Here is a 14,011-nt window from a genome sequence, read left to right as displayed (position 1 = left end):
AGAGTCATTTCTATTCTACTCTAGTATCTAGGAAAGAAGGTCAATAATTTTCTTCCACTGACACAATACAATAAGACTAGCAGCATAAAAGATTCACACAGAAGCTCCAGATGAAGAGCAGAAAATGACAGAAGCTGATGATCCACTCCAACATGGGCCACCTGGCCATGAAGCCTCCTGGGAGAGCGGCGGTGTACTGACACCGAGTCGCGCTCTGGCTCTGTAAAAGGCCTAATTGGTGCCATTAACACCAGACGATGCTCTGAAAACACATCAGTGCTGAAGAAAAATGGCTCTTCTCACATCCACTCCAACAAACCTGAAACTAAACCAGAGGGCCTGATTCTCATTTGAGAATCATTATCTTTAGATCGTTGTCTTTATGATAAAAGTGATGCTTAACATCTGCTAGATGAAAACTACTACACATATTATAAGTTTATTTTTAATTTTTGCTTATGTTTTTTTAATCCAAACGTTAAGCAATTACATAATACATCACATTCACATATATCCTAACTGTGTAATTAAAATGTTATCTTACTTTTGCTGCTCTGGGAAGAGCAAAAAAAAAAAAAAAAAGACGTCATCTATTTCTGTGTAGAATTGATATTCATTGTATTTTTACAGAATGTTTTCACATTGTGAGTCTCTGATTATTCTCATTATTCTTTTGATTAACCGATTAATAACTGGATAGCAAAATATGCTTAAGATATCTAACAGGATTTGAACCTGACGAGTTCAGCAAAGAACATACTTAGAGACAAAGAAGGATGTTTTCATCTTAAAAGCAAAAATGTAGAAACTTTTCTTACAGTTCTTACCTAAGTACAGGTCTGAGTGTTTTTTTCTTTCAAATTGCCTGTTTTTTAGTTAACGATTAATCGATTACTAAATTAGTTGATGATTATTTCAAGCTCCAATTAATCACAATAAATCGTTTCAGTCCTACTTTTTAATTTAATTTTCTACTCTGTAAATGATTCTAAATTTTGTCAGCGAAATACAGAGAGGAAGACGATGCTGCCTTCCTTGGTCAGCATGCAAGCGTTTTTAACACTGTGGTCATGAACCAGACCCACCGCTAGAAAACCCAGACAGACAACAACAGGCAGGAAACCAAGCCATGACAACCAACGCAGGAGGCTACAGCTGATGCAAAGCTCAGAGGGCATCGACGGCAGCCATCTTTCGCCTGTACCGGTCCGAAGGCGCAAGACGGGCGTGAAGGGGGAGGGGCGGAGGGGGGAAGCACGCGGGCTACAGGGGCTGACCGTGGAGACAGTCGGAGAGCTCAAGGCCGCACGTCAGCTGGATCCTGAGGAGGCGCAGGTGGTAGGGACAGTGGTGCAGGTGATAGGAGAAGGACCTGTCCAGGGCGACAGGGTCAAACCCTTGCAGCGCCAGCTCAGCGAGTTCATCTGAGGGCTCTGAGGGAGGAGAGGCAGAGGACAGAGAGAGGAGGAAAATGACAGCACAGCGGAGCAGCAGGAGGAACATGAGGAGAGGCGGGAGCTAACGAGCTTAAACCACGGCATCTTTAGACAGGAAGACCTGAGACACCACTTGTCTTTTCTCGAAGATCTTCAGTGAGTTGACTGACAGAAACATCCTGATCCTGGTTCTGTTTTGTTCTCACGTTTCCATTTTTCAGATTAAACAACTAATTTCAGACCAAGATAAAAGCAAAAACAGCAAGAAGCAATTTCCCAATGATGATTTCATTTGTAAAGAGAAGGAAGCTATACCAGCCTGACCCTGTCAACAAGGAGCTGACCTCTTGGCTGATAGGACATCTAGGAAACAATAACGACCAACAAACATTCCTCTAGATCAGGGGTGGGCAACTCCAGGACTCAGGAGCCGGTGTCCCGCAACTTTTCAATGCGTCTCTACTTCAACACACCCGAGTCAAATAATGAAGTCATTGACGGGAGCCTAGAGAATCTGACTGCAGATGATTCAGATACTTGATGAAGTGTGTTGGACCAGAGAGGCGTCTAAGAGTTGCAGGACACTAGGCCTTAAGGACTGGGATCGCCCACTCCTGCTCTAGAGGGATTTTGGTCTGCTCTTCCTCGAAGATCTATTGTTTAACATCAAACCACAACATTACAAACGAGTTGCAGGCTGGACTTGAATCGGCCAGTTCAAGGCAGGCAAATGCAACCCATACACGGCTTTTTCCGCTGCGATCTGAACAGCCCAATTCCGATCGTCCCACACCCCAAAAATCCGATCTGTGCCACTTCCACACATGGAACTAAAAATCTTGCATGGCAGTAATTTATTTCCATTCACTCTGATACCCTTAAATAAAATCCAGCAGATCCAATTGCAGGTTTGGGACAAAACTGCAAACCTACCGAGACGAGGCCACATCTGTAGACTGACAGGCTGAGCAAGCAGAGGCCTGTGGTAACTCTGGAGGAGCTGCAGACATCCACAGCTCAGAGTCAGAGAATCTGTCCAACAGGACAACTATTAGTCTTTAACGTCCCAACTCTGGCTTTTCGGGACGAGTGGCAAGGAGTCGTCAATTGGGTAAAAAAAACAACAACAAAAAAACCCACAAACAAGAAGCCCTGTTTAAAGTTGGCCACAAGCTGTACTGGAAACACACCAAACATGTTTAACAAACACATAAAGTTTGAACTTTTGGGTCTACACGCAAAGCTAAACTCAGGACAATCTTTAAAAGACGTCCAGCTTTAGAAGGGCTGGACGTCAATCTACCAACAAATGTGAACACAGAACCAGAGCCATAACGGTTCAGATTAAAGCATATTCTAATGTTAGACTGGCCCAGTCAAAGTCCAGATGAGAGCCAACAGAAAACAGAGACGTAATTTTTACACTTTCCCACTCTCTAGATGTGCAGGGCTAGCAGAGGCACACCCCAAATCACCTGCTGCTGCCAAATATTTATCAGGTCATTTTATTTTAGGTTTCCTGCATTTCGAAAATATATTGGAACAGGTGAGCTGAATCTCATCTGTATCCATCAAAATATTCAGTTTTACAGCTCACATTTAAAGATGTACATTCTTATCATTATTTGCGTAGTTTCAGTGATTTTCTATGAAACGTAAAGATACAGACCTGAAGGAAAAGATCATGTGTTTGGAAACAATCTGTCTGATAAAACCATTTACTGAATTATCAGAAAAATACGAGGAAGGTGCCAAGAACAGGCAACATTCGACTTCTTTGTTTGTGTAAGACGCATAAAAATATACAATCAAGAAAAATGTTCATGGACGAGTTCTGTTGATCCGGTTCCAAGTCGTTCATCCATTTTCATCCGTTCTCTGAATGAATTGCAGATTCAATACAAGGTCACAGCTACTGACGCAAGCAGCACATCCAAGTGTTTTTAATGATGTTGAGATTCTGAGGATGTCCTGATCGATAGACACCGGTTCAACCAGCCGTCTGCCGGGAACAAAGGCTTTGTGCTACAATAATATTAGTATAGTCAAGCTGTAACAAGCCAATAAGAACAGCTTCCTTGTTGTTGATGTCAAATCTAAGATGTGCTTTCTGGCTCATAAGTAGAACAAAAGGCAAAAAAGCATCAGTTTTGGGGGGTCACATCTTTTTAAATGCGTTTTTGAAGTAAAAAATGTGGGCAAAAAAAGAGAAAATTTAAAAAATAAGGCTCTTTATGCTCTGTCAGTTACTTTGGATAACATTTGAACAAACTGATCATATTTCCTCGAGTTTTTGACATTTGGTGAATTTATTTTTGTCTCCCTTATTCTCAACAGATTACAATTAAGATAAAAAATAATAATATACAAGCATCTGATAATTACTCCTTCTGGTCTAAGAGTCAAAGTCTACCTAAAATGCAAGGCCAGGTTTTCTTCCAGCAACAAATGACAGAAAATCTTTCTGTAAACTGCACAAAACAAGCAGCACAAGTCCCACTCTGCACGCCGGGAACAGGTGCAAACACCATGAGGTTCACGCCTTTCAGACGCCAATGTACCCCAACTATAGTGAACATAGTAAATATCAGTTTAAATTTCACACTAAAGAGGCATAAAGAAACTGTCAACATGCCAGAATGTGTAAAACCCCAGCAGACACCCACAAACCAGAGGCCTAACTCATATTTAGATTAGTTGGGAAATTAATTAATTAGATCAATTAATGACACAAAATTTAACAAGCTCCAAAATTTTAACACAATTGATTATATTTTTTATTTTACGTACAGAAGTATTGAGCCAGAACCTTTGTGTCTGCGTGTTTCTGGTACGACACAAGCGACATGCGCAACAACAGCGATGGACGACGAAGCCTCTTCTCTTTTCCCGGTGGGGGTTCATTTGCTCATGAGTTAGCCCATCAACTGTGCTTAAGAACTGACTACTAAAATATCACGATAGTGACTCTGTAATAACTTCTCATAGTCTTATGTTACACTGTGCAGAAGCTTCATTCACCTCAAAACACAGGACGTTTTATACTGGAGATGAAACTGACGGCATGACCTACTTTCTGATCAACCATCTGGACACTTGGGGACAATAAAAAAATAAAATTCAGTTTCTAGATAGTCCGTTGACTTTTAAATATGTAAAAAAATAAAATAAAATAAAAAAATGAGAGAGTGATGTCATGTTAAAAATAAAACCGAATTCAGCAGAATGCACACCTTTGAGCCCGATATACACGCCCTATTCAAAACTGCACTAAATCAGCTGAAGTCCTCCAAAGATGTGACGGAGATTCTCCACAACATCTCCTTTATGTTCTCACTTTTACACCACAACCCACATCAATACACAGAGAAACAGAAGACCACAGCCTTTGGAAAGTACAAATGACTCAAAAAGGAGCAAAAGGTTTTGAGTGAGTACAAGTTATGATGTGCACTAGATTGTCTACACGTGGAAATATATCCGAGGAAGAAGATATATTCCAGAAAGAGAACAATTTGTGAGGAAATGGCAGAATCAGGGAGGTAAATTAACCTTGAACAGGCAGAGCAGGTGGTGTTAGCAGTGCAGGCTGAAAACAACACAAGGCTCATCAAACACCGAGGCTGTGCGGTGAAACAGAAACTCTGATGGAAAAATAAATGAAAACGTTCATTCGATGTCATTGACTCAGTCAAATCTCCACATCCCCAAAGGTGGTTTATCTTTTTTTTACCCCCCCCACAAAAGGGTCATGCAAGATGAACTAGAGGATTGTCGAAGTATACTTGAAGAAAAGCGGACATACCATTGGTCGGATGCCTGGCAAACGACACAGAAAACCTCTTTACTGCCGGCATAGAGAGCAGTTCTGAGGAGATAAGAGAGGTAACTGGGATTACTGGAGGTGCCGGTATCTGTGCCAGTCTGTCAGCCTGCGTGCTCTTCAAAGAAATAAAAAAAAGAAAAAAAAAAAGAGGAGGAAACAGAAATAGGGCAGAGTTGGCTTTCTGATTCACACACGTTCTGCCAACAACTCTGAGGGAAAATGAAGAGAAGAATGAGAAGTAAAAAAAAAAAAAAGAGGTTGAAAATTTGATCTCAATTTGATCTTTTAGCCAAACGGAAAAGATGCATAACTTGTAATAATCTGTCAATAGATAAAATGTCGATAAAATACACTAAGACATGCTGACGTAATCCAGAGCAAAGACAAAAATATCAGTTTGTTACAGGTGTCTCAACCTGCTGGGTATAAACAAAATACCAGGAAGTTAAAACATGTTAAGAAATCTCTCAACACTCTGAACCACATCGAGTTTCTCAGTCCATATTGAAACATTCTGAAGTTTTACAGAGGAAAATAACTTATTTTCTGTCTATGGAAATTGCGCTGCAGTGGTTAGAGTTTGGGAGCACGCATTTTATTCCAACGGTGCAAAATCTATAGGTAAATAAAACCAAAAATATTGAAATATAACATAGTGACATATGTTATATAGTCTTAATTCCAGTGAAGAGAAGTCTTCAAGATTTAAAGATTTAGCCGATTTCAGCCATTTAAATAAAGACAAAATGAACATTTTCAAATGAGTTTGATCACATGGGTTTCAAATGAGTTTGATCACCCATGTGATCAAACATGGGTTTGATCACATGGGTTTGATCACATGGGTTGTGATCAAACCCATGTGATCAACTGAGCTGCACAACAACTGCCTGCGGATAATAAGTATGACTGATTGAATGAAACGTTGATTGGTTCATATACTCACCCTTCATCATTCTTACTGTTGGTGCAGTGAAGTTTTAATATCAGAGCAACACCACTAGGTGGAAAAATTCCTGCCGTGCACAATTTAATCCCAACTCAAATAACTTACCATTTTGCTGTGATTATGCTGTGCGGCGTAAATGTAGGCGATTGTTAAGAAATCTTGGTGAGTGCAAAGAGAGTTGCTGCTTTTTACCAGTAGCAGCATGAGGAAAATTTTTTAAATCAGATTGGATTATTTCCAGTTGAATTACTGGCTCTTGTAGTGAGGATTACCACAAAATTAAGTAGGAGAAAAAAAGGAAAACAGCAGCCAGGATTTGGGCTTCTAGCCACCAAAGCTACTTTAGGACAGATTATTAAATTCCACAAATGAGGAGACAGTGCTATGGCATGCAAAAAAAAAAAAATCAAACCTTTTTAATCCCCAAGCAGGCAGAGGTGTGATGGTGACGATTAGTGCCTAAAGCATTGAACACTCCCAACATGCGCCTGCATGCAAAACATTTACCACACAGTCAGTCACTCTGCGATCAGATCAGTGTCGCCAAGACTTGAGAGGAGAGACGGGATGTTTTAAAATTTCGTGGAAAAGGAGGGAAATAACAGAACAGGAAATAGCTGCCAATAGTTCCAAGACGAGACCAGCAGAAGCAAAAAAGCAACAAAAAAAAAAAAAAAAAAAAATAAAATAAAAATAATAATAAAAAAGGTGAAGGGCAAAGATGTGAACACCCGACCCCACGGACACCGCTGTGAACGTACCAAACATGCCAATCTTGCACGGCAGACTGCCGGGGGACAGAGGCGGTTTTCGGTGGTGGTGGTGCTGGGTGCAGATGTAATCCCGCAAGTTGGGGGCGCTAGAGGACACCCCGAGGGCTGAGGCACTGAAGAGGCCAGAGCAGAGCGAGCCTGTGTGAGGACGAGTCAGGGGGAGGGAGTAAGGAGGGGATGGTGAAGGGTGGATGGGAGTGGAAGTATGACCGGTGAGTCGTTTTATTTACACACCATGCAGGTATTGTTCCAAACAAAGCATCAGGCTTCTTGTTTTTATTAAACACGTTTACATTGAATTAGGGCTGGACAATATGGCTGAAGACCGTTCCATGGTGTAAGCCTTTCATATCAGCTCATGTCCATAGTTTATCTCTGACATGGTGCCAAACTGCTGGCGTGACCTTTCATGAACTTTCCTGTTTTATCCACAGTTTTCATTCCACACTAGTTGTTGATTTTTAAGCCGTTATGAGGCTGAAACTGTGCAAGTTACTCAGTAGGTTGTTGCTAGGTAACCACAGAGTGAGTGAGGTAGTTTACGCCACCAACCTAGCTTAGAGGATGAGCGGCTAAAGCCTTTCCTCTACCTAGATCTCCCAGAATGCCATGTGGTTCTCTGGATTGGAGATACTCGTCATCTTCCTAAAATAACAGAGTAATTCACTTTTTGCCAAAAGTGAGTGTTTTTGCCTGAACCATCTTCTGACTGACCTTTATTTTAAGAAGGTGGCCATACTGAACCTCAATATCAAATCAGACATATTGATATTGCTCATTGTCCAGCCCTGCAATGACGACGATTACCTGAGTGAACTTTCCCCCCACCTTCTTCAAATCAGATCCTTGGACCTTTAACAAAGGTCTAAAGGTCAAAAGGTCAACTGCCCCTTGCCCCCTTCATCTTCAAAGCCAAAGCAGAACAAGCAACAATTTTTGCTGCACAAACAAAGTCGAGTTGACTGACGCCAATTTTGTCTGATTTGAAGAAGATGTGATGCTGGTTGACCTTTCATGACCTCTGGAGACATCTTAATATCTTTAATATGACAGTGGCACAAACAAAACTTTTTGCTGCACAAACGCAGCACAAATGTTTGAGATAATTTTTGTCTGATTTGAAGAAGGTGGGGGAGAAACTTCTCTCAGGTCAGACGGTTCTCTGCAAAAAACTATTCACATCTCCTAAAGTTATAAACAACCTTGATGTGATTTTATCACAAACACAAAGTTACATTAAGTTTTTCTTTTTAGTTTGAAACTACAAATCTTTAAAGTGTGGTGTCCATGTGTTTATATTGAGCTCTTGGATTAGCTTCGATTGCACTGTGTTTAGCTTTATCCATCTTTCCCACATCATCATACTGCCACTACCATGTCAGACCATTGGGATGGTGCTTTTATGGTTCAGGTGCAAAGCCTTCGATCTCATCAACTTCTTCCACATATTTGCTGCATCCCTTACATACTTTGCTCCAAAATCCTCCTGTGATGAAGTAGAGGTAACCTCTCACCCAGACATTTCTCTAACAATGTCGTGAGAGTTATTTTGGTCACAACCCAAGGAGTCAACTCCATTAAAATCGTCTGAATAGCCAGTCAGCGCCGCAATGTAGGTGTTGGAAAGATGAAATCTGAGGTCACCTGTGTTTAATTTTCAGTTTTTATTTGTAATATCGATGACTTCCTTCACTCACATACTGCAGTGGCAGCAGAAAGCTGCTGGATGCTTTTCTTTAGCAGGGACTTGACTGATGAAGATGTTTGGATTGACTTTGGAAAGCTCAATACAAACATGCGCCACATTTTTTTTTTAGATTTTTATTACTAAAAAGTTTTGTAAACAATCCACCATTTTCCATCCACTGATTGTCTACAGCATTTATCCGTGCGGGACAGTGAGGGGCCGTGGATGGGTCACCAGTCTGTCACAGGAAAACAGAACAAACAAGCACAAACACTCATTCCTACGGGCAGCTCAGCGTAACCGTAAGGAAGCAGGAATACCCGGAGATCACACATGCATGTACGGGAAGAACATGCAAACTGCATGCAGAAAGGCCAGGTCTTGTTTTATTCCTCAGTGGAGCCAACTACTTCAGGATGACGACATGAAATCCCCCAAAAACTACATTTAAATGTGTAAAATGTGAAAAGGTTTGACTGTGAACACTTTTACGAAGCACTAAATCAGGGGTGGCCAAGTCCAGTCCTCGAGAGCCACCATCCTGCAAGTTTCAGATGCATCCCTGCTTCAACCCACCTGAATCAAATGACTGGCTCGTTATCAGGCCTCTGTAGAGCTGATCCCGGTCTGTTGGAGTAAGGATACTTCTAAAACTTGCAGGATGGTGGCTCTCGAGGACTGGACTTGGCCACCCCTGCACTAAATGATCCACATAACGCATTACAATATGTGGCCAGTGGCATTTTTTGTCAACTCAATCCTGGAAGTGTTTTAAAACAGAATTAATCCAAGAGTCAAACCTTTTGTTGGTTTGTTTTTCCTGACAGATTCGGCACCAAATTCAGCACCACTTTGATTTAACATGCCAGGTGTGACAGTGAGAAAGACAAGTTACCAACAATGGGAAATGTAGTGGAGTTATGCAGCGAGGAACAATCTCTTCTCATTTGTTAATCTTTATCCAGACTGAAGAATATTTTAATTGAAACAGAGAAACCAATAAATAACTGATGGAGATGCCAGCTGTAGAAAACACACAGCGCTCTCCAAAACAAAACAAAAAAATCATTAAAAAAAATAAAATAAAAAAATCTGAATTAAACTCACACACAATGACATATCAAAAGTATTCTTATCCCATTACCTTCTCCACATGCTGTTTTTAATGGGATTTTATGCTGTGAGAACTGATAACCTCATCTGCTGCTATGCAATAATCTACAATCGACAAACAGAAACATGCGTCTCTCTCCCTTTTTCCTGATTCCCCTAAATAAAAATCTGGTAGAAGAATCGGTTGACAGGACAGTTGCTGGACTTTCATGTTATGATCAAATGAATAACTATAAAATATAATTTTATTTCTAATTCACAAGTATGCACTAGTATGAGCTGCAGAAAATCAAAATAAAATCCACTCTGGTCTGGGGTTGGCACAATATGCCTTAAAAGTAAAATCTACAATTTTCTTTCATGTATTTTTTATTTTATTTTATTATTAATTTTTTTAAATGCTTTCTTTTCTAAAAAAGAGCAATTTAAAATATTACAGAAAAAAATTCCAAAAAGTGACTTTTATTTCAATGAAGTATCAGGATTTTTGTTGTCAACAATGTATTCATAATATTAGAAGAATAAAGATGCAATTTTACTAGAAGACTGTCTTAAGTTTACATTTATGAATAAAAAGTTGTTTTAATGAGAAAAACATTTAGAATAATTAATTTTATATATTTTGTCTTGTCTCATAAAATTATTACTTCACTCTCCTAATATTAAGCCTTTATTCTCGTATTATTTTGATTTTCTTGTCAATTTAGCTTTATGCTAATATCACCATGACTGTATTCTTGTAATATGACTTAATTCTTGTAATTAAAAAAAGATTAAAATATCTAGACTGTTCTATTGATGACCTGAATTCAAAGACAAAATAAACTGCAGCTGCCAAACAAGATGGCCGCCCTGCGGGCGCTGACATCACTCTGAACTGTGAAAACCCAAGGTGAAAAAAATCCAGATTTTCCAAAAACATAAATCTTCAAAAACCAAGAATTTGATTAACAGATAAAATGAATTTGAGGCCCTCATTGGGGTGTGAATACTTTTGAAAGTCACTGTATGAATCGCTACTAAATAATCAATGCAATTTAGTGCTGAAGTCGTATGAAAATTTGCAGAAATGCGCCCCAGACGGCAGGAGGATTGTTTCTGCAGGGCGTTAATGCGCTAACATTTTGTTCAGACACAATGCAGGAAACAAAGCAGGTGGTCCTGTCCTCAGTCTCCTTGGTGCATCAGAGCCTTCAGAAGGAGTTACTGTGAAGCTTTCAGACTGGTTATCGTTTGTCTCTTGATCACACATTGGCACGATGTACCTTTAACCTCAACTTAAGGAAAAAAAGATGCAAACAATCAGTAAATATCCACAGTGACAACGAGGCTTAATAGAAACTTCTGTTTATTCAGAAGAGCTAAGTTGAATTTGATTAAAAGACAATCGGAGTCGTCTAGGTGACACTGAGCAGTAAGTAGGGAAGCTGTTAGCATGCTAATGAAGAACACAAGACAGAAAGTCTTTCTGTCCTCTGTGGTCACATTCCTGCTTTCACGGTTTTCTCCACGCGGCTCCGATTACGCAGCAGACTCGTGCCTGAGAGCGTCGCCATTTTCTGAGGCTTATTAGACGTTAAATTCCCCTGGAAACGCTGAGCTCCGGGGGAAAAAAAGCCCTTGAAGTGTTCTTTGAAGTTGTGATAGACCGAGAAAAAGATTTAAAAATATATATTATGTCAAACTGAAATTGCATCAATACCAGTTTATATTTGTAGGAGGAAAAGAACAGGGAACTATTTGGTAAGATGTAGAGGAATGTGTTTATATCTGGGTTCGTTTCATCTTGACTGACGTGTTTTTCTGAAGAGCTGATACTTTGTTGAAGCAGCTTGTGATTAATTAATATTTAGTCCTTTTAGGTTCACAGTGACCATCAATTATAGTGAATCTTAACAGATCTGTTGTCAAACTTTTCCAGACTTACATTATTTTGCTGAAACCTTGACTCCTACTGACTGAGTGCTGAAGCAGAATCAAAACAAGCAAAGTTTTAGTTTCCACAAATTTAAGAGGCCAGATTATTCCACCTCTCATTATTTAGCCTTCAAACTAATTTATCAGTTTTTCTGTTGAACTGTAAACGTCTTACAATAATTCATTAAAGTCTCGCGTGACAAAAAACCTGACACTGTGTGTTGGGATGTGCTGCAGACGATCCTGTTTGTCATTTAATGACAATATAAAACACTGAGAGCTGGGAAAAAACATTCACAACATACATTTCTAGGTTAAAAGAATTCCTGTAAAAGTCGATTGCTGCTCTTTAAACGAGAAGATTTATTCACCGTTACATGTTGGTCTGCAAACTGAAACATGGTCGTTACTCTGTATCCTAAAGGCGGGAAAGTGATTCAGCTCAATTTGCCTCTTCTGTGTCGTACACTACATCAGTTTAACATTGCAGTGTGGTGCAGAAAGGGTTTTATTAAGATTTTACCTTATAGAGCGACACAAAGTTGGAAAATTGAATGAACCGCCTTTGAAGTGTCGGTGTGCTAATATGCTTAAAGGGGCGGTATCGTGTAAAATCGACCTTTTTTTAAGTTATTCCTTCAGCAAAAACATGCCTGGAGTGTTGCCTTGATTCTTTCATGCATGTTTGAGAAATCCTTTAATCTCCATGGGAACCATGAATGGCGTTTGAAAAACGTTTGTCAACGGCTTAATGGAGAAACTTCGTTGTGACGACTTCCTGCAGGCGGAGTTTCAGAAAGAGCAGGAGCTTCTTAAAAGGGACAGAGGCCCAATTTCAAGGCTTTATATATATATATATATATATAAATATATATATATATATATATTTCTAGCAATTCCAAATAACATAGTTACTCGATTGCATTATGTGCCTGGAAAATACACAACACTGCCCCTTTAAGGGGTATAAATAGTTTTGCAAGGCAAGATGTTGCAGATGTTTCAATTAAATTTAAATCAGCGACCAGTAACCTAAGAGCGTTTAGTTTGATCCTATGAAATTAACTTCCTGTGTAAAACGGCGGTCAGCTAAAACCTGCAGCCTTGCGCTGAACGTTTATTTCCTACAGGGAGTATCGGATCGTCTGCAAGCGTCCTGTGACAGAGAAATCCTGATGTTGGCTGCGAACGCCTCAACTCCCAGCTGACCTCTCGCCTGAATAGTTTGGAGTCTGATCCTGTTTGCGCTGCTGCTAAGCTGAACTGAAAGCTATGCAGCCATGAGAAACAGGAGGAGGAGGCGATAAAAAGGAGAGAGAGATGAGGAAGGGTCTGAAAGGGGATAAAGTGGGAAGGTGAAGGTGGGGAAAAGGCCAAAAAAAAAAAAATGAAGAGCAACATTGGTGGTGACAGCTTAAAATAGATGTGATATGAGGGCAGGATGATCTGATGACAAACACACACACGCACACACGAGGAAAGAATACAAACACTTAAGAGTTAGAAGCTGACCTAGGCCTCCCGCTGGTTTGATCTCAGGAGACTGGCGGGAACACGACTGGAAGAGCCGGTGGGATGTGCAGCCTTTGGAGGAATGGTTGGGCGACGTCTCAGAGAGGACCTGGTCAAAAACAAGGCCACGCATCAATAATAGTAACAATACTCAGCAATGCATTGTGGGTGCTGCCGAGAGGCCGACCCTCCTCTACCTCCATGGAGCCCGTCTTGCGATTGCGGATCATCGGAGAGCGTCTCTGCAGGTTGATGAGCTCTGTGACCGGAAGAGCGTCGTCCGTCTGATCCTGGGAAAGATCCTCCAGGCTTCCCTGATTGGGTTTTTTGTCCTCATTCTGATTGGTCAAAAAATGGACAAGTCAAGTTTTCACCCAGCGACCCATTATGGATTATTTAAATTATCAATGAACCTGGTGTGGACTCATAGGTTTCGTTTCTGTCACTAGAACTATGAAAACAAATTTGCATATTGGAGAGACGGAAATTTTTAGGAAAAAAACAAACAAAAAAAACTCAAATTTTATTGTCAAATTTTTTGCATTATGTTTTTTTGCCTTATCAAAATTAGTCGGTTTCTCAAAACTGCAATGGAAAAACTTTTTTTTGCACGAGTTACGTGATCAACTAAAGGATGTTACTACTGGTGGAAGAGACAAAGAAGACGACAGGAAGTGGCATGATTTTTAGAAATAGGCCCAGTCAAAGTAGGTCAACCCACCATCAGTCAAAAAAAAAAAAAAAAAAAAAAAAAAATTTTTTTTTTAATTATAAAAAAAAAAAAATACAAAAAAAAAA

General features: G+C 40.0%; 1 protein-coding gene across 1 annotated transcript in view; it reads right to left on the bottom strand.

Annotated features, from left to right (window-relative positions):
* Positions 1 to 14,011, bottom strand: part of LOC106953015 (inositol hexakisphosphate and diphosphoinositol-pentakisphosphate kinase 1-like) — a 44,619-nt gene that overhangs the window by 7,332 nt on the left and 23,276 nt on the right. The window contains exons 17-21 of the mRNA XM_015041504.1: positions 13,411 to 13,551; positions 13,214 to 13,322; positions 6,973 to 7,122; positions 5,242 to 5,304; positions 1,278 to 1,433 (exon numbers count right to left, since the gene is read on the bottom strand). Coding sequence (XP_014896990.1) covers positions 1,278 to 1,433; positions 5,242 to 5,304; positions 6,973 to 7,122; positions 13,214 to 13,322; positions 13,411 to 13,551 — 619 coding nt within the window. The remainder of the gene's footprint in view (positions 1 to 1,277; positions 1,434 to 5,241; positions 5,305 to 6,972; positions 7,123 to 13,213; positions 13,323 to 13,410; positions 13,552 to 14,011) is intronic.

This window comes from Poecilia latipinna, unplaced genomic scaffold, assembly GCF_001443285.1.
Source record: "Poecilia latipinna isolate Pla-1442-1.1 unplaced genomic scaffold, P_latipinna-1.0 Scaffold555, whole genome shotgun sequence".
NCBI lineage: Eukaryota > Metazoa > Chordata > Actinopteri > Cyprinodontiformes > Poeciliidae > Poecilia > Poecilia latipinna.
This window is presented reverse-complemented; position numbering and strand designations above follow the sequence as displayed.